Below are 27,852 nucleotides of genomic sequence, written 5' to 3'. Positions count from 1 at the left end.
ACCGTCTTATTTGTAGCTTTGGCTGTTTGGAAATAGCAGGATGTGCAGATTACAGAGACATTAAAAGCAAGTCAGTAGTGTAATAGATTATATTCTCGCAGAATGTAATGCATCAAACACACATCTGACACGCATCTAACTTGCTCATGTACATTCTCCCACATACAGATTTGGTCTATATGGTCCGCTGGACCCAAAAAGCAACAGCTATCAAATCAAATCAACATACAGAAAAAGCAGTCAAAAAACGTTATAAAAAAAACACCAATAAGTCTATTATTTAACACTTCACATATATCTTACTAGATGAATATCCGCTTCGCCGAGTAGCCGGCTTCGCCGGGAAGAAGTACTTAGAGCCGTACGCCGGCTTCGCCGGGTCCGAACAATGAACCCGCCAAGCTTAGGTCCCTCCCAGATTCGTGGAATGGGAACAGCACGAAAATGATTCAGTGGCCATAATGCCATTCCTGACCATATCGAGTCCCATCCTTGTCGACGAATGTAACCGTGTAACCTTTGGAGGCGAACTCCACTCAAACTGGATTAAGCAATTTAGAGCATATCTGTAAGCCCTTTTGGACTGTTATGGCTTTTCAAAGGAAGGCCAGTACATACAAATACACAAAAGCCGCCAGACCACATCACAAACAGAACTGAACAATCCCCAGGTGTTGCTCACATAGAGAGACACACACACACACACACACACACACACAAACACAGAGAAGCCGTATCTATAGAGAGATAGATGACAGTGTATTTTTCGCGTGGCTATAAATTGATTCGACCTTTGCACTTTTACAGTGAGGATAATTTACGGGTCCAATTTACGTTCTGGACACTGCGGTGACCTTCTAAAAATAGTAACAGAACGCCGGGAATATCCGAAGATGCCCCCCTCATACTATAGTGCACCATACGAAGGAAGGGAGGTAAACGCTGAAAACATGGAGAAGATAAGGAAGAGTTACTGGGAATGGTGAAATGAACACAAAAACCAAAATCGGTTCAGCGCTGCGCGCTGAGAGCACGTGTTGAAATATCTCATCGATGATATTGTGTCCAGGGTGTAGCTGAATACGGTGTCCAAATTTGAAAAAGATCCACCGAGAACTTTGGCTTTGGTGTGTCGGTATGGGGGCCCGGGTAGCTGAGGTGGAACCAAAATCGGTTCAGCGCGCACAAAATCGGTTCAGCGCTGCGCGCTGAGAGCACGTGTTGAAATATCTCATCGATCAGGTTGTGTCCGGGGTCTCTGTGAATAAGCCCACCAAATTTGAAGCAGATCCATCGAGAACTTTGGCCGTGCATCGCGAAGACACAGACAGACACACAGACACACAGACACAAGTCGTATATATACATATATATATAGATAGATGAACAAACATACATTTAGACACAATGTTAACATATCAAAATATTCAAGAGTTGAACATAAAGTACATAAGACACAATCACACTAGAAGTTGGTAAATCTCAGCGGCCTTGAGTATGAAGGGAATATACAGTGTAGTCTCGACAGTGTCCAAAAGTTCGTTTGTACAAGCTGAATTTAGGCGTACGAACTGAATCCGGATGTTTTCAGAAAAACCGGTACATGCAGTACTAAAACCAGCGATTTCTATCAACTTCTGTTCAAGCGAAATGTTAAAACTGGCAGTGTTTTGATGACTCATTTTCAATTCAGAGGTCGGGACTGAAAATAACCGAGACAAACAAGGAAATTTAGGAATGCAATGTTGCCACTTGGCCCGTGTGTGTAAAATGATGCTGACAAAAATCAAGGACATTGGTAATTAGTATCCGCACAGCCAACCCCGTCCACTACCTTATTTTTACAATATCTTGAAAGTGCGCTTCTGACAGAACTTACTGCCACGTGTTAGGGAACCATGGGCAATTCAGAGTAGGGTTTGATTTCGGAGCTAGACTAATGAGAAAACATTCGAAATCGCGTGATGTCGCCACGTTTGGTCTCTAGCTCTGTGTTTGCAATTTTCTATTTATTAATTTACAATGCTGGTTTTACTAACTGAAACAGTTTCACTCAATATCAAAGCAATTAAAATTACTTTCTTTTCTTTATTTTTACTTCAGCATGATGCATACCTAACCGATGTCTTTTTTTGTTGCAGCTACACCAGGTAAGTACATGTTCGTACTGATTGTCTACATTGTCTAAGTTTTCACGTGTGTGTGTGTGTGTGTGTGTGTGTGTGTGTGTGTGTGTGTGTGTGTGTGTGTGTATGTGTGTGTGTGTGTGTGTGTGTGTGTGTGTGTGTGTGTGTCAACTTTCTACGCTCTGTAGTCTGAGCTCCGACCAGCTCATATATTCTTGAATTGTTATAATTTGTGCTCCCTCTCTAAAAAAAAAACCGAGGGTCAGTTGAAATCTTCTGGACCCAACCAGGAAAGAGTAGACTTATACATTAAAAAATGTCATGATTTAAGTTTCTCGTAAAGAATTCACGCAAACTAGTACCTAATGTAACAGGATGGTGTGTGCAATTTGGCTTTTTAAAGTGCCTTACATCACGTGTGTCCACACAAAGAAGGAAACCAATAACCGATCAGTGGTTCAATATTATTGTTAAATAAAGGAGAGAAAAAATACTTCAAGGGTGTGTGCTACGACGCGGGTAATGACGTCGTAGCTGCAGTTCAGACGGTTATGAGACAAAAGCTTGTACAGCAACGGCTCTTAGGAACAAGTGTTTCCCTAAACGCATATTGAGAGTGCTTGTATTGGTAGTTGAGATGATTTATTTCGATGCCAAATGATGTCACTTGAATCTCAGTTTGAAGAGATTCAATAGATGTATTTCTTGATAAATACGGTAGTATATTAAATCAATAAGAGTTTCCAATCATAACAAGTTGAGTAACAACAAATGTCCATGTGTGGCAAATGCAAGTGCTCAGTGCTGCTATGCTTCGGGCGTAACATAGATTTCCATGCTGTCAAAGCAAATATTTGATCTCAAGATCACGATCCCCCCCCCCCCCCCCCCCCGCTCCTCTGTAGACACTAGAATATTCCGTTTATCTTCTTTTAGTCGCAAACAGCACGGTCAGAGAGCCTTCTCCCACTCTGCTGCCGTTGCGTGGAACTCTCTCCCTTACTCTATCCGACACTGCCAAACATTGTGTTCCTTCAAATCAAACCTTAAAACACACTTCTTCACACAGTACTTTGATTAATGTTTATTTCAATAGGGATTTATAGAGCAAATCGAGAAAATTCATTATTGAACGAAGCGCATAGCGCTGAGTTCAATAATTATTTTCGAGATTTGCTCTATAAATCCCTTAGTGCACTGGGATTGTTTCAATAACGATATTGTCAGTACCGCCAGAGAAAAAAGAGATTCAAAACGCACATTTTGCAACGTGCATTTGGATAGGCGTAACTGTGTGGTCAGGTTTGTGTCAGATATACTTTTGTGTGGGCTGTCTCAAGTGTGTCGTGCTTTCGTCACACGCAAACTCTTGTTTTAATTTCTGTTGGTAAATTCCAGTGTAGCGTTAAGCTAAAAAGTGATGATCTTTCATAGAGACCTCATTTAAACTCGGAGAAAGGACTGTGCTCTTAGTTATTTGCGATTCGAAACCTTCATCGAGCTTCGATAGATTGACTGTGAAGAGTTTTGCCACTGGCCAAGGTCGACGGAAAGCACATTTTCAAAATAAATGTGGCATGTTTCTCGTGTGGTATCTTCACTCATCGGGGAGTCTGGTACTAAATATGAACGGTAAGAATGCTCTGAACCCTACACGTATTATATCCCCATCGTTTTATTGTTCACATTTGCCCAACATGTTCATTTGCTGAGCGGGATTTATGTCGTCTGCTAGGCTACGGGTATGGCAATCAAACCACTGCACTGAGTCTCATTTCAAAAACAAGAATTGCTCGTCACGTTGCACTGAGTCTGCACGCATGAGGCCGGCTGGTAATACGTCTTGGTAAGAACGTTCTAAACCCTACACGTTTTCGATTCCGATTGTTCTTGTCTTGAAATAATAATTCGGAAAACATTCATTTACTGAACAGATGTAGTCGTATTTCAGTGTAGTCTGCTACGTGCTATTCTAGCTGCTACGCTATCGGAATAACACTTGTGTTTTCTGTTAGCTGCTGGGAATTGTATACTAACTCATCATTTGGTAATGTAGATAATAAGCTACATGCCACTAACATGGCATAATTATGAGAGGAATCTTCGCAAGTCGAAACTGAAAAATTAGACACAGCGGGTTCTATTTTTAGATCAGTGGCAACTGTGGCACAGGCACATGCAATCTGTCAGAAAAAAACCCACTTCTGCTTTAATTGAGAAGCAGGAAATTTATGGTCATAATCATTGGTATTGTGGAGAATATAAGCTACATGTCATTAATTAATTCTGAGGATGAGAGTACACTGTCGCTTGGGCAAAGGGCGGAAGAATACGCTCTGTGTAGCGTATCGCCATTAGCCAATCAACTGGTTCACATCAGTCATGTGACACCAGTACTTACTGACAATTATTATTATTATAAGAACCATTGTGATTTGGGATAAATGATTTACTTAGCACTATCACAATGATGACCAAAACAATATTTGGTGAATGTTTTGTTTTTGTTTTTAAATTGTGTGTGTCCCTTGGGGAACATTATAAGATCTTTGGTGGCAGACCAGCTTTTTGTTGATCGAGGTGACCATGTCGTATTTTGTTCATCTGTATCGACCAAGACCAATGTTTAAATGAAATGACACGGGAATGAATGTTTCAGTTTGGGTACAAAGATGGTTGCGCTATTTGTGTGCAGAGTTTATATTATTCTTGGCGAGAGGGAGAATGCTTGGATACTTAAACTGAAAACATTGTGTTTGATTACGTAAAAACAATTGTAGAAGATAGTGGGTCCATTTTGACATAGAACAGACAGCCTGCATGCAGGCCCAGAGCGTGATCAGGAGACATGTAAATTAAATTTACGCAGGAGATGCAAAAAGACAAACCATATGTGACCCTCCACCACGGAATGGTCGCATGTCACCTTTGCATGATGTTCATATTTTTACATTTTCATAAAGAGTTTTTTATGCTTTATCCAGTGGTGAAAATCGTTTTAGAAAAGAGCGAAAACTGTTTGAGTTATAAGCCTGTGACTAAGGTGACCCTTACACTGTTACCAGACACTCCTCGGACTTATATTAAGCCCTATAGCGCAGAACCGCGCGAGGTGACATGAGACTCATTTCGTGGTGGAGGGTCACATATACAGTTTCGTTTGGCTGGCAATGCTAAAGGTATGATTTGGTCATCTGTGAGAAAGTTTAAGCTTTTATCTGTTTATATCATGATTTAAAAAAAAGCAATGATCGTAAAAGGCTGAAGACATCAAGAAAATAAAAGAAAGTCATATTCTTCTCCAAGAACAGCGTACCTACCCTTGGACTTTGCAAACCTGTGGCACAATGAGCTCAATTCAGGTATGAAGCTTTGTGCAACGAGCTACGTGAAGTCCACTTCACGAAGTCGAATTCGCCCAATTAAAGACTCCCGTTAGAAGTAAGTCTGAAATAATTAATTTGCTTTACCTGAACGTTGCTGGAATTATGTGGGCAGAATCCTTCTGGGACACACCCACGAAAGAGCCACACTCGAAGGACCTTTGCAAACCATTGGACATGACAATAACAATCCCAAACCATGTCAAGGTTTTAAAATACTTCGCCTCGCCGGTTAACCAAAAATGGAAGACGTACCGACCATTGAGCTGGTGTCAGTGGACCATAGACTTTGACAACCCAAAGAACAGACCGAAACTAACTTGGCTGATCATGGACACGAGACAGTAAGTCAAGTAATACATTCTGTCTTGTTGTCTTCTTCTACTTTTCTTCCTCCTCCTCCTCCTTCTCCTCCTCCTTTTCTTCCTCCTTCTCCTTCTCCTCCTCCTTCTCTTTCTCCTTCTCCTTCTTCTTCTCCTTCTTCTTCTTCTTCTTCTTCTTCTGCGTTCGTGGGCTGAAACTCCCATGCACACTCGTGTTCTTGCACGAGTGGATTTGTACGTGTATGGCCGTTTTTACCCCGCCATTTAGTCAGCCATACGCCGCTTTCGGAGGAAGCATTATATGCTGGGTATTTTCGTGTATCTATAACCCACCGGACTCTGACATGGATCACAGGATCTTTTCCTTGCGCATTTGGTCTTGTGCTTGCGTGTGCACACGAAGGGGGATAAGCCACTAGCAGGTCTGCACATAAGTTGATTTGGCAGATCGGAAAAATCTCCACACTTAAAGCTGTGGTCTATTTATGAATTTCCGGGGATACGAGGTTGAAAAGAAAGGGATGAAAATAATGTACAGAATTCTGTACAGCAAACGCTACCCGAAACCCCACCCCACCCCACAATACGGCGTGTATGACCTTGAGAGCTTCAGTCAACGCTTGAATTGTGCAGGTATAACATCCGGTTTGCTCTCTCAAGACTGATAATATTTTTACCTTCAAGAGAGATCAAGGAAAAAAAATAAACGCCCCGGCGAAAATTTAAACTCACGACCTCAAGACTTCGTGTCTGATGTCCTTACCACTAGGCTACTGCACCAATTGAGAAAAATATGGAAAAACATTGATATGAGCTCATGTTATGTTATTGAAGCAGCATGATTTATATCTCTATCCGCCCACTGTTTAGAAGTGAATACATGTATAACTTTTTCTTTGATATCTGTTTTCAAGTACACAGAGCTTTGGAGAGATTCAATTACTGTTCTTGTCATTTTTCTTGCATGTTGTAAATAGAGATATTGCAGCTATTTGCATGGCGCGAATGTCGTGTAGCATGACGGTGTAAACATGTACTGCGATTCCGTGAAACATGTTTGCAAATAAAGGCAAATTTTAATGGCAATTTTTACGTTTTTGCAACGCATGAATGGTAATTCAAGCGTAGAAGGATATGAATTGATTATTTATTCTTTTTTTTGCCAACACTGGTGGAGTGGCCTAGCGGTTAAGACATCGGCCACGACATTTCGAGGCCCCGAGGACTTGAGTTCAAATCCCTGCCAAGTCGTTTATTTTTTTCTGCTCGATCGTTCTTGACAAGTATGCTCAGCTCTGAGAGAGCAAACCGGATGTTACCACTGCAAAATTCAAGCGTTGACTGAAGCTCTCAAGGTCATACACGCCGTACAGGTTGGGTTTCGGGTAGCGTTTGCTGTACAGAATTCTGTACATGATTTCCAGCCCTATCTTTTCAAACTCGTAGCCCTGGATAGTCATAAATACACCACAGCTTTAACCCACCAGGCCGCCGCGGCCGGGATTCGAACTCACGACCTTCCGATTAAGAGGCCGACGTCTTATCACTACGCCACAGCGCCCGTCTCGTACTTCAAACCCAACTTTTGTTTACAGCACTAAAAGTCCACGAAAGTCTACTCGCCATTTACATGTTTCTTCTCGCCATGGCGAGAAAATACTCGTCACTTTCAGGCGTGGTTTACACACAAATCAGGGCATCATATCCATAGCTAGTTAACGTTCTGTGTGAAGCCTGTATAATTATGTATTCTAAATATTGCTCGTTAACATGTTTTTGACCCTCCACCACGGAATGAGTCGCATGTCACCTTTGCATGATTTTCATATTTTTACATTTTCCTGAAGAGTTTTCTGTATGTTCTATCCAGTGGTGAAAATCGTTTTAGAAAAGAGCAAAAACTGTTTGAGTTATAAGCCTGTGACTAAGGTGACCCTCACACTATTACAAGACACTCCCCGGACTTATATTAAGCCTAGCGCAAAACCGCGCGAGGTGACATGCGACTCATTTCGTGGTGGAGGGTCATGTATGTGGTTCACAAAGTTGTTTTTGCCAATACGATTTAAGCAGTACAGAATGTAACCAGGTATTTGATTGTTTGTTAAAATAAGCACAAGTGTAAAAAGGTTATTTTCCCTTTTGATACATCTTTCCATCCAAATGTTATACTTTGTATACTAAATATTTAAGTCTGTTTTTTTTCGGCGTTTTCTATAGACTAGATGTTGGTCAGAAACGTATGTGTATTTGAAAATCGGCCTTTTTTCTGCTCAAACATGGGTTAATTGGAGTTAAACAATATGTGGGAATGACGTCACAAGGTGTTAACCTTACCTACCCTTCGTCATGATTCATTTTGAACCGTGTGAACGATGACTAAAACGGAACGATATTTAACATTGTATACATCAGAGAGTTTTGTTTTAAGATTGGTATCTCGACCTTTGCACTTTTACAGTGAGGATACTGTGTTTGAAATGTCTCACGCATGTGTTATACTCATAGTCTAGATTGCACTATTACATTTAGTAAAGTGCACTCAGGTCTGCTGCATAAACGAAGAGTAGATTTGCACTAACAAACACCAATCGATGTACTTTCACGTGTTGACGGAAAATGTGTTGTTATGTGTATTTTGCATTTATCATTTTCAGCTTGCAAGTAGAACCTAACCAATACCTATGCAGAAACGACTTCTTTTCTGTAGCATCTACACGTTGGTGCAAATTAGTCAGGACAAATGTGTGTGAGTACTTTTCTCTGTCATAATGTATACCGCGAGCTTCCACACTGTGGTTCCGGGTATACATTTTGTCTTGTGCTTTTACATCCAATTATTCTATCAACAAAAATTGTGTGTTTTTCATTGAAATGCCTTCCCATCTGTACATGATGCATGACACAGCCCCTTCTAAGACAGTAGGTCTTAGGCAGTGAGGACATAGTTTGGGTGAAGGTATTTTATACTCGTAATGTTTAGGCCGTAGATTGACTTTTTGTTAATATCACTTCACACGACTTGTTTTAGTTTACTCAAGTAGGTTACAACATGACTCTGCTGGGGCTCAATGTTTTAGTCCATAAACATATTTACTTAAAGCCCCAGAATGTCTCAAATGGTTTTCAAAACGATTTAAATCTTCTTATGAAAAAAAAGCAGTTCTAACCTTATGGAACACACTTGCAATAGCATTTAAATGAAACAGTTTGTTTGCATTGCTATTTAGCACGTGTAAACCACGCATCAGATTTCTTGGTTAATCTAAGCCCTGAGCCATCGTGAACCCGTGTGATCCACTTTCCTTTTTTTCACAATTTAGTCGTCAGTTTGTGATTTCATTGCGACTGGCTGTGTCTGCAATAGCACGTTATATATTGTGTTCCTCTGATTCTAAAACGCTTTGACTCACATGAACTTGTCGGCGGCAGTATGGCTTTAAAGAAAGCGAGCGCTACGCAAAAAACATCGTCTGTTTTGAGACACGACCTTTCGTGAACCTGCTTCTGGCCTATCTTTTTTTAAACTTTTAAAACTTCGAATTGTACTGATCTTGTCTTCATGAAACAAGAATCGTTTATGTTTGTGTTATGTGACGTTTTGACCAATTGGTCTAGGGTATTTAATGTTTGGTTGAGATACACACAATCTCTTTCTGTGCTGACACTGTACTCTCTTGCCAAAGAATACGCAACCACGTTAATTAGTTTGAACAATTTTGTTTATAAGTGGCTAACTATAGATTGTTCAAAATTCCCAACATCCTCTATTTATCACAAGTTAGTTAATAAATAGATACCCACAATGGGAGAACGCAAGTCATTATTCTTTACAAGTTCTTGGCGAAAACACAGTATCGAGAACATATGATGATGATGAGATGTAGTGTAAGACGCTTAGCTTGATGTCGAAGAACTCGTAAAAACAGGATGACGGACAGCAAATGTTGGGACGACGACGATCCGGTGACGACAGGTCGACGTGGACAACAGGTACGGTGGGTTACATCAAGTAGTGATTCTTCAACGACGAACAAGTTAGCGAATTCAGTTCAGTGTAGATATAGGTATAATATGTAACAGCTGGTCCAATTCTCGACGTAGAGAATTCAGTGTCTGCACACAAAGTGTAGCATACCGTTAACAAATCGTTCATCTAGCGCATGTAAAACGAAACAGAACATGTATCAGCATCTTGAGAAATGGAACACAAATAACATACTCGCATCATCTAATTTCTCCAAACGAACAGACACATGATTACATGAACACACACAAGGATTGACTTCATCAGAAAGTTACTGATTATGAATCATTAACTAACCTGCCTAGAATATTTCGCACAGGACCTCCTCGGGTCTTGACGAACAGACTGGAACTGATCGTTGGTTTTACGTTACGACGATTGTTGTCTGTCGCCAAGCAATACCTTGGTTTCTTTGCTCCCGAACGGACGAGAATGTTATCAATCCTGAAGCAATCCTAAACATTGGCATCGCTTCAGGCCATTGTCGCTAGACCAAGCGATAATTCTATGTTTACTAGAATGTCCTTTTCTTTCTTACAAAGCACCTTCGTTTCCCACACAAGAGACTGGGTTACAAGAATTACGTCATCGTCATTTACCGTGTGACGTCACCATGACGAATACAGTCTCGGCTTCACTATCTGAAGAATCTCTGAAGAATCACTGTCTCGGTTAGCCTTTGCTGACTGCCGCACAAAGTAAATCATCACATGTTACAAGCTGTCAATTTATTATTTAGATTTTAAAAGTTAGTTCCAGCGCCAAAGAGAGGCGCCTGATTAGCCGATCAGACGGTCCACGAAAAAACATTCTTTGAAAACTGCTCGCTTTTTACATAGGGCACCTGGGATGTTTTCAAGCGGTGAATGTTTAAACGTGTGTTTGTTCTGTGTGTAAAAACCTGGCAGTGTCTGTGATGGTTTACGGGAGGCTTACTGTGCCTTTAATGGGATATAAATAACCAGAAAACCGTTTCTAATCGCCCCAAGCTCTATTCAGTCGGGATATTGGTCATTGTATAATGTCGCCACTTCAAGAATATCAATTTTTCCAATTGTACACAGCTGTTATTGAGCCGCGTTTGAGTGTATTTTTCGGCCCTCCGCCTTCTTGTGTCCCTTTTGATTTTCATCAAACCTTTTGCCAAGTAAAACTGTAAATGACACAACAACAAATATGTTAATAAATGTCGATTGTGAAATTCTTTTTTTCAGCGATCGATGGTGGTTGTGTCTAAGAACCGTTGCCCCGTGATGTTCTTTGGCGCATTCAGTCTGAAAATGTGCAATTAGAATCCCCTGACAGTAGTTGTCGCGTGCATGCACGTTTGCATGTTTAGTTTTTCACACAAAAACTTTGGCCACACCACACAGCACTCACAGAACACCGATGTAAATAAATGAAAGTATTTAATAGTTCCCAGTTGGGTGAAATATGGGGGTGACGATGGATGGAACAATGAAAGGGTTACCACGAATGCATGAGGATGAACATAATGAACATGAGAAAGTACACAACAGTCAAAATAATGTCAACAAACGACATACGAGACAATCAGGATAGTCAAACACAAAGCACGTACGTCATAAAGGCCCTCCTCATTCCATAAATGATATCTATCGTAAGAAAGTACTTATCTACACGTTCGACGAATTCAGGGGGGGGGGGTGCGCCCTCGGGTCGACACCTGCGTCTCTGTCGCGGGGGTGAGAGAATCAGCCCAGTTGAGAGCTGTCACACGGCACACACTCTGCAGCGACGGCGCCGGTTCGATGTTGCTGCCCAAACAGCAGCGTGGTTGCGCCGCTGTGACGTGACAAGATAGCTGCTCAAAACAGCGTAATGAAGCCTCGGAGAAGATCCAGAGGGGCTGCTCACACAGCAGCGTGGGGGTGACGATGCGAGAGTCCAAACTGGCTGCTCAAGCAGCAGCGTGGTGGTGCCTCCTCCATGCTGTGAAGCTAGGGTTCGCACCTTCCCGTCCGGTCTGTCTTCGACAGTAAACACTGAAAGCCTAGAAGGCCAAAGTCAATATTCTCCCCAAAAATATAAGACACGTGACTTCCTCCTCCAATAGACATCATTATTAGGGATGAGGAGGAAGCACAATGACTAAACTTTGGTTTCCTTCTACGATATAATTTACCATTATAATGATTTCCTTTTAAACCCTATGATGAACACTATTTACAACAACACAAAGACGAGACAAAACAGTACAACTGGTAACTAATGTAGGTTCCCTGTCCCCTGCCACCGGCCGCTAATTCACCTTCAGCAAAAACTGACAAAAGTCTATCCAATTAGACCAAGAAATTTGACTTACCTCACACAGGCTAATGAAAAACATCGCGCACTTTACGCAACCGACTTTAACAAAGTCCACAGTAGACGTACATTACTACTGAAAATAACTTCGAACTCAAACGACAATTCACACACGAATTTCGAAGCCGTTCGAACAAACATCTGGTCTCGGCCGAGACAGAAAAAAGAATGCCTATGAATTTCTCAGTCAGCAACCAGGTAAACGGTGAACCCTACAAATAGCGCGCAGCTTACCGTGAACGTCCCGTGCAATGCGTGCAAAGCGTGCAAGGCGCGAATCACTGAGCTAAGCCCAGCTACCGGTCTTCCCACCTTGACACAGGTACCTGTCAGCAACGCCCGACCAAGGAACCTTATAACTACATACAACTGTCCGCGACAATGCCCCCCAAGTTAAGCATAGACATCTGTCTACACGGCAAAAGATCCCTCCTCAACGCATGCCCGACTGAGGTAGTCGGCTCCCACGTTGCGACTACCGGGAATCACCCGCACGGTGAAACTGTAGGCTTGCAACAACAAACTCCAGCGCATGAGCCTGCTGTTCACCACCTTTGCTGTCTGCAGGTAACGCAGTGGTTGGTGATCTGTCTCCAACACAAACGTCTGTCCGTACAGAAATGGCTGGAACTTCTGGGTAGCCCATACAACGGCCAGACACTCACGTTCAATGGTGGAGTACTTGCTCTCCGGGGTGGACAACTTCCGGCTGGCGTAGGCGACAGGGTGGAACACGCCATCCTTTTCTTGCATAAGCACAGCTCCCAGTCCATGATCAGAGGCATCCGTCCGGAGCGTGAATGACTGCGACAGATCCGGCAGTTGCAAAACTGGCTTTGAGGTCAGCCTGGCTTTCAGAGCCCTGAATGCCTTCTCACACTCGGCTGTCCAAACCACGGTGTTGGGAGAATTCTTCTTTGTCAGATCAGAGAGCGGCAGAGCAATTGCAGAGAAATTTGGGATGAACTTCCTGTAGTATCCGGCTAGACCAAGGAACGCCCGAACTTGCTTCTTGGTCTCTGGAACCGGAGCCTCGTCAATTTTCTGCAGCTTGTTGTCCTCAGGTAAGATCTCACCCTTCCTCACCACGTGACCCAAGAAACTCAACTCCTCGAACCCAACGAAGCACTTCATCGGTCTGGCAGAGAGATTGGCCTGCTCAAGGCGCCGCAACACAGCCTCCAGCGCAGCCAAATGTTCCTTCCAGGTTTCGGTCGCCACCAGAATGTCGTCCATGAAGTTATGAACGTCGTTCCTCCCCAGCGGTTCCAGCAAAGCCCTCATCATACGGGAAAACACAGCCACGGCGTTCTTCAGTCCAAACGGCATGACTGTAAACTGGAACTGGCCTACCGGAGTGGTGAACGCAGTCATGGGACGGACGTCGTCTCGGATGGGTATCTGCCAATACCCCTTGGAAAGATCAAACTTGCTGAAGTAAGTCGCTCGACCCAAACCAGCGAACAGGTGTTCCACATCTGGGAGTGGTTCAGCATCGAAGACTGTCACATCATTCAGCCGCCTGTAATCCACACAAAAGCGAACCTTCCCATCCTTCTTGCGGATGAGCACAACAGGGGCGTTGTAGGGAGAAGCAGCCGGTTCGATAACACCCAACTTCTTCATGGCCTGCACCTCTTCCTTGATGGTCTCTACCTTGGCATAAGGTAAAGGGTACTGTTTCACTCGAACCGGTTTCGCGGATTCCACCGTCATGTCAAAAACGGCCAAAGGCGTCTGAAGGGGGACATCAGTAAGAACTCTTTCGTGCCTCTCCGCAATCTCCAACACCTGACGTCGTTGCTCGGCAGTCAGTGTAGCAGACAGGTTGATGTCCTTCACCGTTTCTTCGCCTTCCAAGCAGGGCAGGGGTAGTTCCCGATCAGGCGAAATCATCTCCTCAGTTTCTTCAACCACCGCCACCGCTACGGTGGGTATCACATCTGAGGGGTCCGCGGTGTTTTGTCGGTCTCTGTACAACTTGAGAAGATTGGCGTGGTACAGCTTCTCACGCCCGTAGAACCGAATCCTGTAGTCTGACTCGCCTTTCTTCTCCAAAACGTCGAACGGTCCCTGCCAACACAACTGCAGCTTGTTCTTCTTCTGCGGCAGCAGCAACAAAACCTTGTCTCCAGGCTGGAACTGTCTTCGCACTGTCTTCCGGTTGAACACCTCCGCGTGTTTCTGTGCAGCAGCTGACAGATTCTGACACGCCAGTTTGCAGGTTTCCTCAATCCGGTTCCTCAAGTCAACCACATACTCAGAAGTCGTACGAACTTATTCATCAACTTGCTCCTCCGTCCATAGGTTGCGAAGAACAGACATGGGTCCTCGCACTGTCCTGCCGTATAGAAGCTCAAAGGGAGAGAATCCCAGACTCTCCTGTGGAACTTCACGATAAGCGAAGAGGAGTGCAGGAATGTAGCGATCCCACTGCTTTGGTTTCTCTTCAGCAAGCTTGCGTAGCATTGTCTTGAGTGTTCCGTTGTACCATTCCACCAATCCGTTTCCTTGCGCATGGTACGGAGTAGTCGCTAAACCCTTGATGGCCAGCAAACGCTCCACTTCTTTCATCACCTCGGACATGAACTGGGTACCACGGTCTGTCAAAATCTCTGAGGGAATTCCTACTCGAGTCCAGACTGCCCACATCGCTTCTGCAACCTTCACAGCCTCAATCGACTTCAATGGAATGGCTTCCGGGTACCGAGTAGCGTAGTCCACAAACACCAAAATGTACCTGTTACCAGACTCAGAAGCAGGGATGATGGGACCCACCAGATCGATCGCCACACGCTCGAACGGCGTATCGATGAGAGGCATCTTACCTAACGGTACCTTCTGTGGCTTATGAGAAACCTTCTGACACTGATCGCAAGACAACACAAAGCGACGTATGTCTGCGCACATACCTGGCCAAAAAAACTGCTGCCAAACTCGATCACGTGTCCTCTGGACACCCATGTGACCTCCCATAGGCGGTTCATGGGCCAACTTGATAACACCTAACCTCAACTGCTGGGGAACAACAACCTGAGTATAGACGCTACCACCACCGCGATACTCACGGTACAGAATCTTCTTCTTCCAAACAAACCCAACTTCACCGGAGTGACCAGACGTTCTGACGTCTCGGCGATCTGCCGCCTCACGACAACTCTTCAAAGTCGAATCATTCCGCTGAAGGTCATGCAACTGCTCAGGGGTGACTGTTTCTAGCCCTGGAGCAGCAACATGTAACAAAGTCGACTTCTTCCCTTCAGCGGCTGCCTGAGCACGAGTGACAACTGACACAACCTTGGACACAGCGTACACTGGAAGAACAATCGAGTCACCCAGCCGGGCGTGATTACCTACAATGAAATCAGCAACAGGTGCATCCATGACGATAGCCTCAACCTCACCAGTGTAGAAAGGACAATCAACCTGAACCTTAATCACTGGATAGCGCCTCTTGATGTCTTTCTCAGCCATAGAAACCTCAAGATCCTGTCCTGTGAACTGAGACCTGGAAACTAATGAACTCTTCACGACACAAACCTGAGATCCAGTATCACGCAACCCCTCCACTGCAACACCATCCACTACAACCAGGCATCTCGGGTCGTAGTCTTGCTGGCTACAGGGAGTACACAAAGTGGGTACACTGACGGGCGGTAAAGACTTCTCAGGACCACTATTCACCGCTCCCGTCGACTTGCTCTTCTTGGGGCAATCTCTAGCCAAATGTTTGGGGGACTCACAGATGAAACACTTCCTACCGGATGTACCAACTGAGTTATCTCCACTTTTCTGCTTTTCACCAACGCCAGCCTTTCCACCCTGATCACGATCATGCTGAAAAAACTTCTTACTGTCCCGGTGTGCTTCAAAATGAATCTCAGCGGACTTAACTGCTTCGGCTAACGTCTGAGGTTTTTTCTCCTTAACGTACGCGGCCATGTCCGCGCTCAGGGTCTGCAAGAACTGTTCAAGCAAAACCAACTGTTTCAGTTCTGTGATCTCTGAAAGCTCATGCCACTTAGTCAAATTCTCTTCAATGCGAGCACCGAACTGTCTGAACGTTTCATGTTCTTTTCTCTTGCAGGTTCTGAGACGACGGCGGTAGGTTTCGGCTGTGAGCTGATAGCGGCCTAACAACGCGACCTTCAAACCGTCATAGTCGTCTGCGCTATCATCATCCAGAGTGTTGTACACTTCTACAGCCCTACCCGACAACCTAGTCGAGACCCTAGTTGCCCACGTATTTCTCTTCCACTTGTACAAGGTAGCAACTCTCTCAAACCTTTTCAACCAAGTAGCTATGTTTTCTTTGCTCTCATCAAACATCGGTATGGAAGGCCGAAAACCACGAAGGTCACTAGACTCTTCTTCACCTGAGGAATCTCCCTCATTATCAGCTCCATCCCTACTTCCTCTCTTCACCCTCTTACTTTCCGACTCTCTCTGCAGGAGTTGCATGCGAAGGTCATGCTCTTCTCTTTCTTGTCTTTGTTTTTCTTCAAACATCTGAGTACGTTCATATGCGGCTTTCTCATCAGTCTCTCGCTGAGCTTGAACATACTTAACTCGCTCATCAGTCTCTCGACGCGCTACTTCTAGCTTGTCCTGATAAGCTTTCTCTTCCAGTTCTAGCTTGTCCTGATAAGCTTTCCTTTCTAGTTCAAGTTTCTCCTTCTCTAGCTCTAGTCTAGCCTGTTCCGCATCTTCACGGGTCATTCGCTCGGCAATAAACTCAGGAATACTGGCAGATTTAACACCTAGCTCCTCAGCAAGTGAACGCCACCTAGCAATCCTATCCGAACTACTTTCCGTCCTAGACGCCATGATAGCACTATCATCAAGAACACGACCAGAACGAAGTTCCATAAACAAGAACCAACTAGCAAACGGTTAGCCAAAACATGAAAAATCAAAACAAGGCACAGCTGACCGGCAACAAGGACAGGCAACCCACAAGGTTACCAGACAACAACAAAAGCTAATTAAACAACATCAGTGCCCAGTGTATGGGAAGTGTGGCCAACGACAAAAAATGTAGTGAATTCCTTGAATTCAAAGAGGATTTATCCTGGCAAGCTCGCCATTGTCGCGTGCATGCACGTTTGCATGTTTAGTTTTTCACACAAAAACTTTGGCCACACCACACAGCACTCACAGAACACCGATGTAAATAAATGAAAGTATTTAATAGTTCCCAGTTGGGTGAAATATGGGGGTGACGATGGATGGAACAATGAAAGGGTTACCACGAATGCATGAGGATGAACATAATGAACATGAGAAAGTACACAACAGTCAAAATAATGTCAACAAACGACATACGAGACAATCAGGATAGTCAAACACAAAGCACGTACGTCATAAAGGCCCTCCTCATTCCATAAATGATATCTATCGTAAGAAAGTACTTATCTACACGTTCGACGAATTCAGGGGGGGGGGGGGGGGGGTGCGCCCTCGGGTCGACACCTGCGTCTCTGTCGCGGGGGTGAGAGAATCAGCCCAGTTGAGAGCTGTCACACGGCACACACTCTGCAGCGACGGCGCCGGTTCGATGTTGCTGCCCAACAGCAGCGTGGTTGCGCCGCTGTGACGTTACAAGATAGCTGCTCAAAACAGCGTAATGAAGCCTCGGAGAAGATCCAGAGGGGCTGCTCACACAGCAGCGTGGGGGTGACGATGCGAGAGTCCAAACTGGCTGCTCAAGCAGCAGCGTGGTGGTGCCTCCTCCATGCTGTGAAGCTAGGGTTCGCACCTTCCCGTCCGGTCTGTCTTCGACAGTAAACACTGAAAGCCTAGAAGGCCAAAGTCAATATTCTCCCCAAAAATATAAGACACGTGACTTCCTCCTCCAATAGACATCATTATTAGGGATGAGGAGGAAGCACAATGACTAAACTTTGGTTTCCTTCTACGATATAATTTACCATTATAATGATTTCCTTTTAAACCCTATGATGAACACTATTTACAACAACACAAAGACGAGACAAAACAGTACAACTGGTAACTAATGTAGGTTCCCTGTCCCCTGCCACCGGCCGCTAATTCACCTTCAGCAAAAACTGACAAAAGTCTATCCAATTAGACCAAGAAATTTGACTTACCTCACACAGGCTAATGAAAAACATCGCGCACTTTACGCAACCGACTTTAACAAAGTCCACAGTAGACGTACATTACTACTGAAAATAACTTCGAACTCAAACGACAATTCACACACGAATTTCGAAGCCGTTCGAACAAACATCTGGTCTCGGCCGAGACAGAAAAAAGAATGCCTATGAATTTCTCAGTCAGCAACCAGGTAAACGGTGAACCCTACAAATAGCGCGCAGCTTACCGTGAACGTCCCGTGCAATGCGTGCAAAGCGTGCAAGGCGCGAATCACTGAGCTAAGCCCAGCTACCGGTCTTCCCACCTTGACACAGGTACCTGTCAGCAACGCCCGACCAAGGAACCTTATAACTACATACAACTGTCCGCGACAGTAGTGGTGCGTCAAAGGACGTACCACTGCGTCATCTGTTCACACTTTACATTGGAGTACAGTATTTAAAATGAGCAACGCAAAAGTGCGCTGAGCCGAGTTTGTGATTGGCTGTTTTATTATGTAGTGCATTGTAAATCGCTTTTATGTTTGTCTTTGTAAACACAACTGCCAAGGGTCGCTTGATTCTATCAAATACAGGCCCACACCTTACGCGTGTTTCTTTCAGGCGAGTTATTCTTTCGGCTAGCCGCTCCCAAAGCTAGGAGGCGAGATTGTCTATGAAACGGTTTAATGGCTAGCTACGCAAGAATTAAGCACCAAGCGAGCAAGCTACCTAGCGTTCGAGGCGGGAATTCTAGCGTCACTCGCGGCGAGATGTGCCCAAGAAACGGTACTTACTCGCCCCACTCGCCAATCTCGCGTATTCTCGCCTGTAAGAAACAGGGGACATATAACATTGCATCTTGAGGGGTCCTGATTTGACCTACGTGGTCCGCTGGACCCAAAAGCAACGACAAATCATTGCATCTTGAGAGAAAAAGTAAAATTACTGCCGGGCCAAGCAAGGGTTTGACTTCAACTGCCTCGCCCGTGAACCTCAGCTGACAATAGAGAGGCAATTAAACAAGGCGCTTGGGGAAGAAGAAGAAAATCAACAAACACACACACTTCAATGATGTCTTATCAAACTCGGTTGAGGGGGACAAATGTCGCATTGCCTTTTTCTCATAAGCCGAACCGTGTGGGGTGGGAAGTTGCATGGTAGGGTGGAGGTGTGTCTGTGTGTCCCGAGGTCCCTTCGTGTACACTACATTGGGGTGTGCACGTTAAAGATCCCACGATTGACAAAAGGGCCTTTCCTGGCAAAATTGTATAGGCATAGATAAAAATGTCCACCAAAATACCCGTGTGACTTGGAATAATAGGCCGTTAAAAGTAGGATATGCGCCGAAATGGCTGCGATCTGCTGGCCGATGTGAATGCGTGATGTATTGTGTAAAAAAATTCCATCTCACACGGCATAAATAAATCCCTGCGCCTTGAATATGTGCGCGATATAAATTGCATAATTTTTTTTAAAAATAAAAATCCCTGCGCTTAGAACTGTACCCACGGAATACGCGCGATATAAGCCTCATATTGATTGATTGATTGTGTGTGTGTGTGTGTGTGTGTGTGTGTGTGTGTGTGTGTGTGTGTGTGTGTGTGTGTGTGTGCTTGTGCGTGTGCTTGTGCGTGTGCGTGTGTGTGTTGGAAATGTATTTATCTGTGTGTCTTTTAGTGATTCCCACTCAATGGCCTGTCATCGTCAGTTTTGGGTCTGATATCAGCGAAGAATTCGGTGGATTCAAAATGCAGTTAACCATTGACGTGAGTCTCTCTCTCTCTCTCTCTCTCTCTCTCTCTCTCTCTCTCTCTCTCTCTCTCTCTCTCTCTCTCTCTCTCTCTCTCTCTCTCTCTCTCTCTCTCTCTCTCTCTCTCAGATGAGAAGGTAAAATGTTAGTTTTTTTGCGGATGAATCATCTGTTCACACCAGTCAGAAGTCTTTAGAATCCGTCAACCATTCTCTTCAAACAAGAATAGAAGAATTAACAGAGTGGTGCACTGATAATACAATGATTATTCACCCCATTAAAAAAACAAAGTTATTATTACAACCAGACAAAAACACCAACTGAGACCTCTACAGCTAAAATTGTCAATCGATTCATTTCAAGTGCAGCAAGTTAAGGAGCATAAATTATAAGGTGTCACTGTTGATCAAGAATTAAAATGGCAAACTCACTTGAGTAAAATTTGCAAATTAGTATCTAAGAATTTGTATTTATTGTCTAAATTAAGACATTAATATAACCTTCGTGGTTGAAAACGACGTTAAACACCAAATAAATAAAGAAAGAAAGAAAGACATTAATAAGTAATCAAAAATTGTGTTTCTAAATATTTACAATCACATTTCAGGCATGCCACAAAAAGATATGTATAAGTCAAGTTTAGCTTTCTCAGGAGCCTCTCTCTGGAATCCCATACCCATACACATCCGAAATACGACTTCTGTGAAAACGTTTAGGCGCCAGTTCCATTCACTCTTGATGTGTAAACATCATTCTTTTCGTGTCTGATACTGTTGTGCTTTTTGTGTTTTGTTTTTTGTGTGCATGTATTGGTAATCATAGTATACAAGCAAATGATCATAGGATGTTTGGATGTTTTTATATATGCAATGTATTCCATGCAACAGTTTGGCAATGTCCACACTATATTGTGTATAATTTAACTATTTTTTCCTTTTGTTATGTGTATAAGAACATATAATTATGTGTGTGTTTTTCTTCTCCTTATAAATATTATGTGGATCCGTATTAAGTGTTTGCATAAGGGACATGTTGTAAGATTAGGCTATGCCTGAAACCTCTCCTTTTGTAATAAAGTTCAGTTTCAGTTACAGTTTCTGTCTCTGTCTCTCTGTCTCTGTCTCTCTCTCTGTCTCTCTGTCTCTCTCTCTGTCTCTCTCTCTCTCTGTCTCTCTCTCTCTGTCTCTCTGTCTCTCTCTGTCTCTGTCTCTCTGTCTCTCTCTGTCTCTCTCTGTCTCTCTCTGTCTCTCTGTCTCTCTCTCTCTCTCTCTCTCTCTCTCTCTCTCTCTCTCTCTCTCTCTCTCTCTGTCATCAGTGACCGTGGTGCCAGTTATTTCGTCTCCAACAACTCATTTATGTCGTTGTATGCCTATGCTGTGAGACATAATCGCTATTACGAGTTTGTCGTGTGGCAGAGAGTTTTTCTGCATACTCGACTGCTGCTGACTCACTTCGGCTACTCCGTCGTGAGACATCTACAGTCTCGTGTGCAAGAAAACTCTCTGTCCCACGACTGACTCGTAAGCGGGTATTATAACCGTTTTATTTTTACAGTCAAAAACATGTGCTGCAAGCAATGTTAATGACATTTGCGAGTGGGGAACTGTGACGAGACGCTGTTGCAAAAGTGGAGACCACTGCTGTTTTAGCACATGGCCACAACCTACGTTACCCAGCTATAAGACCTGCAACTCTCGCTTTGGTTGCAGTGTCCAACGAGGTATTTATTTTGACTGGCGTCTTCTAATATTTATAATAATTTGCTTGCTGACCTTGGGCAGTTTTAAAAAGCGATGACATTTTACAGCACCGTTGATCTTGGCCCAACTGTGAGTTTGTTCGCAAATGTGTCAATCTTCAAGGCGCTCATCTTCAATGTCATTCGATCGTTTAGCATTATGTCTTGTTGGGTCTTCAGGCATGGGAACCCATACGATTTGCAGTATTTTGCATGCATGATTGCCTAGAATACGCTCCGTACGCCAAGTTGAAAAATAATATGACGAGAAAAATTCCTACACCACTTTTCTTCACTAGCTGATCCACTATTTTGACACATGATTATAGTTTTGAGTAAACCTTGATAGAAGCATTTGTTTTAAATGTACAAGTAAACATATTTAACGGTGCGACGGACGCATGGAAAGCATTTTTGAATCATAGGTGTTCAAATACTGTGCAGAGAACGCTAATGTTTTTTTGAAAATATACAAAGTTTGTTTTAGAATACCCCAAATGCAAAACAATAGCTCCAAGGTCTGGGTCTTGTTCGAGGGTACCATAGTGCTGCGTGTTGTTAAGGGGAGCCTTTGCTTTGGCCCCTCTTTATCCGCAGTAGAGTTATGTATTTCTCTTCTGTTTATTAATAAAGGGACGTACTAAAACATAAACAACGGATTGTTCATTGATTGACTGATTGATAGATTAGTTCTTCTGCAGCAGCACGATATCAGAATATGTTTAAACAAAGCACAGCCGTTTGTGAACAATGTGTATGTGAAATTAATACTGCAATAACAGAAAGACTTAATTTTTCATAAGCTTAAACGCAAAAGGAAATTTGCCGATGCGTGCACGATTTGGTACGGGGCTTATATAATCATCGTTTTGTTGTGTACAAAAACACAACCTTTTGTGAACAATATAATGTTGTTTTTGTTTAATCGTGGAAGGTACTCAATCGACAAAAATGCTGCAATGACTTACAGACTCTGTATTCCTCAGAGGCTTAAACGCAAAACAAAATTTGCTGATACGTACACGATTTTGTGAGGGGCTTAGTCATTTAGGTCAGCACTGAGCTTTCCTTGTCTTTAATGTGAACGTAAATGGTGTATTGTTATGAAAAATTGTGTGTATGTGCGTGCGTGTGTACGTGTGTGTGTGTGTGTGTGTGTGTGTGTGTCTGTGTGTCTGTGTGTGTCTGTGTGTGTGCGTGCGTGCGTGTGTGTGTGTGCAGGGCTAGCATTCCCGCGTCAAGGACGACAAATCCGTTTTTCGGAAAATCCTTAAAAGACGGAAAATCATTGTTTTGTGAATCTGCAAAATCAGATAGCGTGCGTGTTGTCGAGATGAAAAGTACAAGAACGAAATCCACAACATGATGGCGAGCCGAATGGAATATCTTATCAACAACACCCCTTTTAGAAAAAAAAAACATCGTGATAGTAAGACGCAAATAAAGACAACGGAACGCATTGACATTTTATTTTCATTGTTTCTTTGATTGTGTGGTGAGTGAAAGGCTGGCGGCATTGACACTTTATTTTCATTGTTTTGTTGACTGTGTGGTGAGTGAAAGGCTGGCGGCATTGACACTTTATTTTCATTGTTTCGTTGACTGTGTGGTGTGTGAAAGGCTGGCGGCATTGACACTTTATTTTCATTGTTTTGTTGACTGTGTGGTGAGTGAAAGGCTGGCGGCATTGACACTTTATTTTCATTGTTTTGTTGACTGTGTGGGGAGTGAAAGGCTGGCGGCATCTTCTTTTTCTTCTTCTTCTTGTTCTTCTTCTTGTTCTTCTTGTTCTTCTTCTTGTTCTTGTTCTTCTTCTTGTTCTTCTTCTTGTTCTTGTTCTTATTGTTCTTGTTCTTGTTCTTCTTCTTGTTCTTGTTCTTGTTCTTCTTCTTCTTCTTCTTCTTCTTCTTCTTCTGGTTCTTCTTCTTGTTCTTCTTCTGGTTCTTCTTCTGGTTCTTCTTCTGGTTCTTCTTGTTCTTGTTTGTGTTCTTGTTCGTGTTCTTCTTGTTCTTCTTGTTCTTTTTCTTGTTCTTCTTGTTCTTCTTCTTCTTCTTCTTGTTCTTGTTATTCTTCTTGTTCTTGTTCTTCTTCTTCTTCTTCTTCTAAAACTCTCACGTTCACTCCTGTTTTTGCACGAGTGGGCTTTTATTTGTAAAGTCGTTTTTACTCCGCCATTCTGGCTGCCTGACGCCGCTTTCAGGGGAAGCATGCTGGGTATTTTCGTGTTTCTATAACCCACCGAACTCTGATATGGGTTCCAGAAACTTGTCTGTGCGCACTTGGTCTTGTGCTAGCGTGTACACACGAAGGGGGATAAGGAACTAGCAGGTCTGCACATACGTTGATCTAGGAGATGGGAAATATATCTACCCTTACCCCACCAGAGCTTCCGGGATTTCGAACCCGGGATCTTCATTAGGCCGATGTGTTATCCACTCGGCCACTGCGCCCGTTTAAATCAACACATTTTGAACACATTTATGTGACAATTTTTTAACACTTTGTGACGTAGTACAAAGTTCTACTAGCGGAAGATCAGAGGCACATTCATGATATAAGCGTTCGCTTGAGTTCGTTCCCCTATTGTTTCTCTTTTTATTATTATATCATTTTAAATTGAAAACCAAAGAGACAGACCTAACAAATGTATGTGCTAATTTGTGAAATATTTTTCCTATAGAGCTATTTTCAATGCCGCAAAGTGTCCACAGAAATATTTTCACATTTTTTCACATTTGTTCAGAGTGTACGGACGCCACTGTTTTATTCGTTGGTGTCTTCCTTTGGGTTAACCCTATATACCGAAGGCATGCTTTCACAAGGTATGATTGGGCCGAGCACACACAAGTCTCCTTTTGGTTTTGAAGGAAAATAGTAGTTTCCTTGTCTTTTTAAACTAACGAGGTGAAACACTCACTGCATTGCGCGTCCATGCAGTTTCCTTGGGTTGGGAGGTAATTATAGACGAGTGTCAATAACTCTCTCGAGTCTGCATGGGTTGTGGAAAGGTGAATACCCTCGTTTTGTTTACTCGGACAAACATTTGGGGCAATCACTAGCGATGGGTGTGTCTCAAACACGAAGACAGGAGTACGTGTGAATGTATTTGTTCGAGAAAAAGTAAGCGTTTCCACTCTCACAACCCATACAAACTCAAAAGATTTATTTCTGAACACCGTCTATTGGAAGTCACACATTTCCAAACAGGATGGATTGTTTACCTAGAAAAGAGGGGTGGGGGGGGGGGGGTTGGATCTTAGAAGTTTGATTCTAACAACAATAACAAACTATCACACCAAAATGAGATTACACGCACACACAACGAGCATTAACACTGAACTTAGCAAAAATCGTATTAAATGTACCGTGAAAAATAACGTAAAGCAAAATACCAATAACCTTTCATATAAACGATTAATATTGACAGGCCACGCACTACAACGGCCATTCTGATAATCATCGGTCCACGCTATCGCTCACGTTTCTCTAATAGGTTCGATAATGACTATGCGGACTAAAGATCGAAATCTATCAAAACAAGAATACAGAGTTATCTCCCATATGTTTTTCGCTAACGTTTTTGAGAATTGACGACGATTGGCCGACTTTTCATTTTCATTTTCATTACTTTATTGTTCCATCGCTGGGAAATTCGGGTCGCTTCCTCCCAGTGGAAAGCTAGCAGCAACGGAGTCGCGCTACCTAGGTGTCTGCGTGTTTAGGTGTATTCAGCCACCTGCACTTATGGCAGAATGACCAAGGTCTTTTACGTGCCATTGTGATGACACGGGGGTGGGACATGGCTTCCGTCTCTGGGTCTGCACATAAAGTTGACCCGTGTCCGTCTTGTTCTCCGTTATGTTCTTCACAGTTATGATAAATACATCGTTCTAAGGTCAAAACAAGTCGGAATGTTGAGACTGCTGTGGGAAGGAGACCGTGATATTGTTGCATCACTCCCAACTGGTTACGGAAAAAAGTATCGTTCGCTCCGTAGCCATGTTGGTATGATCACGTGACAAAGTTTATTATCACGTGACACTTTTGCCATATTTACAGTTGTTTGAACAGTAAATACATCCGCGGAAGATAGCTCGCTTGAAAACGTCTTACATAACTCATAACTCATAACTCATAACTCATAACATTTATTGATCCAACAAAGGAAATTAAATTGGTCATCAGCACATATAGGTCATTAATTAATAATTATAAAAGAATAAGAGAAGAAAATTCATAAAACCCATGATAACAAAAAAAAATTCTAAAGTAATATATGTACAACTACAATACCCTTTTTACTTGCACACTTGACACACCGACACACCAACACACATGCATACATACCTACATACATACCTACATACATACATACATACATACATACATACATACATACATACATACATACATACATACATACATACATTCCATGTTAAAGTGTAGTTAAGAACATCACAGTAATTATATCATTGTTTGGATTAACAGATAAGTTTTTATGTAAATGATGATAACAACAATCCATAATTAACGCTATTGCACTACCAAAAGAAGAGACCAACCAAACACATAAAACCAATCACAGTAATCATCATCAGTTATCACAGGTATCACAGTAGATTAGCCATCAGGTAGTTAGACTCAATTGGGCAAAATATAGTGTCAACATACACCATGAAAAATCTTTATCGACGCTCGGGAATCTGTTTATATCAATAACACATAACGAAAAGCTCTAAATATCTTTAAAAAAAAATCGATTTCCTCTCCACAGAAGGAAAACAAAGGCTTCCTGTCAGGGATAAATGAGATCCGAAGGGAAGGAACTTTTGACCTGAGTTCAGGATGTACAACGGCATTCTTCAGTATCGACGAAGGAGAGAAAAAAAAACCACGAATAACTTTTTTTTTACTTACAAAATCCCACTCAAAATAAAACCCACACGCTAATTTCGTTCATAGTGAAACTACCAAAATAATTTGGCCAACTTAAACCACATTGATAAATTCACTCTATCTTTGACAAAGAAAAGACTATAACGTGTTCCCCCGAGCGTAAAGTCGTGAAGCCATAGGCGTAACGAAGTGACTTTTTTCCTCTATCCTCTATTGAGTTAGTATAAGGTACAGGGGAATCCCCTGAGCTTTCACCTCGCAACTGAAGTATAAACATTTTACTTTGGCTGAATGGTTGAACGAGCGCAGAGATGACCTCTGTCTCTCTAGCGTGTGTGTGTGTGTGTGTGTGTGTGTGTGTGTGTGTGTGTGTGTGTGTGTTTGTGTGTGTGTGTGTGTGTGTGTGTGTGTGTGTGTGTGTGTGTGTGTGTGTGTGTCATGACGTGGAATATGCGAATAAAAATCGCTGGCGCTGGACCCGAGTACTCTTCAGACTGGCTCGCTCCCCCAGTATGAAAGTTTTTGTCTTGTGCACGTGGATTTAAAAAAAAAATTATTTTTATTTTACACAATTAAATAAAATATTAGAGTAAAATAAAACACTAAAACGTTCATAATAAACAATAGTAAACAAGAATTTAACACACACAAAAAAAAAACATAGACCGCCCATGCCGGGAATCGAACCCGGATCACTTTGGCCATAGGCGGACGTGCTTCGACAACTTTACTGGAGTTGTGCGCCTTGAATCACTGTGTGTCCCTGTCGCTCTATCTCTCGTGCTCTCTGTCTCTCTTTCAGCCTCACCGAGACCAAATCCCCACCCGCTGGCTGGCTTGCAAATCGTCTCGCATGCGATTCGCATGCTTTTCTCGTCACTGTGTGACGTGTTCGGCGGTTCTATCAGCCGAACTGCAGTTCTATCCCACCACGAATTGCGCCCACCGTTAAGAGTAGTTTTTGTGGATTATTTGGCATTTAGGTCCCAGGTAGCATTATGAAGTTTTAATACGATCAATCGGACCTATTATCAAGTTAGTGTATCAACTTTTGAAAGAACTGCGCCCAGTAGTTTCCCAGCAATAAGCCGTTAAGTCGAGACAGACACACAGACACACACACAATTAAAGTCTGCTGGACCCTCCTACTGCGTACTCGGGGATAAAGAAGTTATTTTTA

The 27,852-nt window shown here is 43.0% G+C and overlaps 2 protein-coding genes and 1 long non-coding RNA gene across 3 annotated transcripts in view; 2 read left to right on the top strand and 1 right to left on the bottom strand.

Annotated features, from left to right (window-relative positions):
- The window catches only part of LOC138974553 (uncharacterized), a 94,249-nt gene extending 92,061 nt beyond the window's left edge, over positions 1 to 2,188 (top strand). Inside the window, exon 19 of the mRNA XM_070347270.1 lies at positions 2,142 to 2,188. Within this exon, the coding sequence (XP_070203371.1) occupies positions 2,142 to 2,188 (47 nt within the window). The remainder of the gene's footprint in view (positions 1 to 2,141) is intronic.
- Positions 2,189 to 5,597: 3,409 nt separating this feature from the next.
- On the top strand, positions 5,598 to 23,239 carry LOC138973029 (uncharacterized). Its single transcript, XR_011457866.1, has 5 exons — positions 5,598 to 5,853; positions 8,490 to 8,581; positions 19,966 to 20,054; positions 21,593 to 21,758; positions 22,998 to 23,239. It is a non-coding gene; the product is annotated as an uncharacterized lncRNA (long non-coding RNA).
- Positions 12,599 to 17,167, bottom strand: LOC138974223 (uncharacterized). Its single transcript, XM_070346950.1, has 2 exons — positions 14,477 to 17,167; positions 12,599 to 14,392 (listed from the first exon to the last, which is right to left on the bottom strand). Exons 1-2 carry the CDS (start codon positions 17,054 to 17,056, stop codon positions 12,599 to 12,601), a joined length of 4,374 nt encoding a protein of 1,457 aa, XP_070203051.1. The 5' UTR covers positions 17,057 to 17,167.
- Positions 23,240 to 27,852: the final 4,613 nt, after the last annotated feature.

Source organism: Littorina saxatilis, linkage group LG8 (assembly GCF_037325665.1).
Source record: "Littorina saxatilis isolate snail1 linkage group LG8, US_GU_Lsax_2.0, whole genome shotgun sequence".
NCBI lineage: Eukaryota > Metazoa > Mollusca > Gastropoda > Littorinimorpha > Littorinidae > Littorina > Littorina saxatilis.
This window is presented reverse-complemented; position numbering and strand designations above follow the sequence as displayed.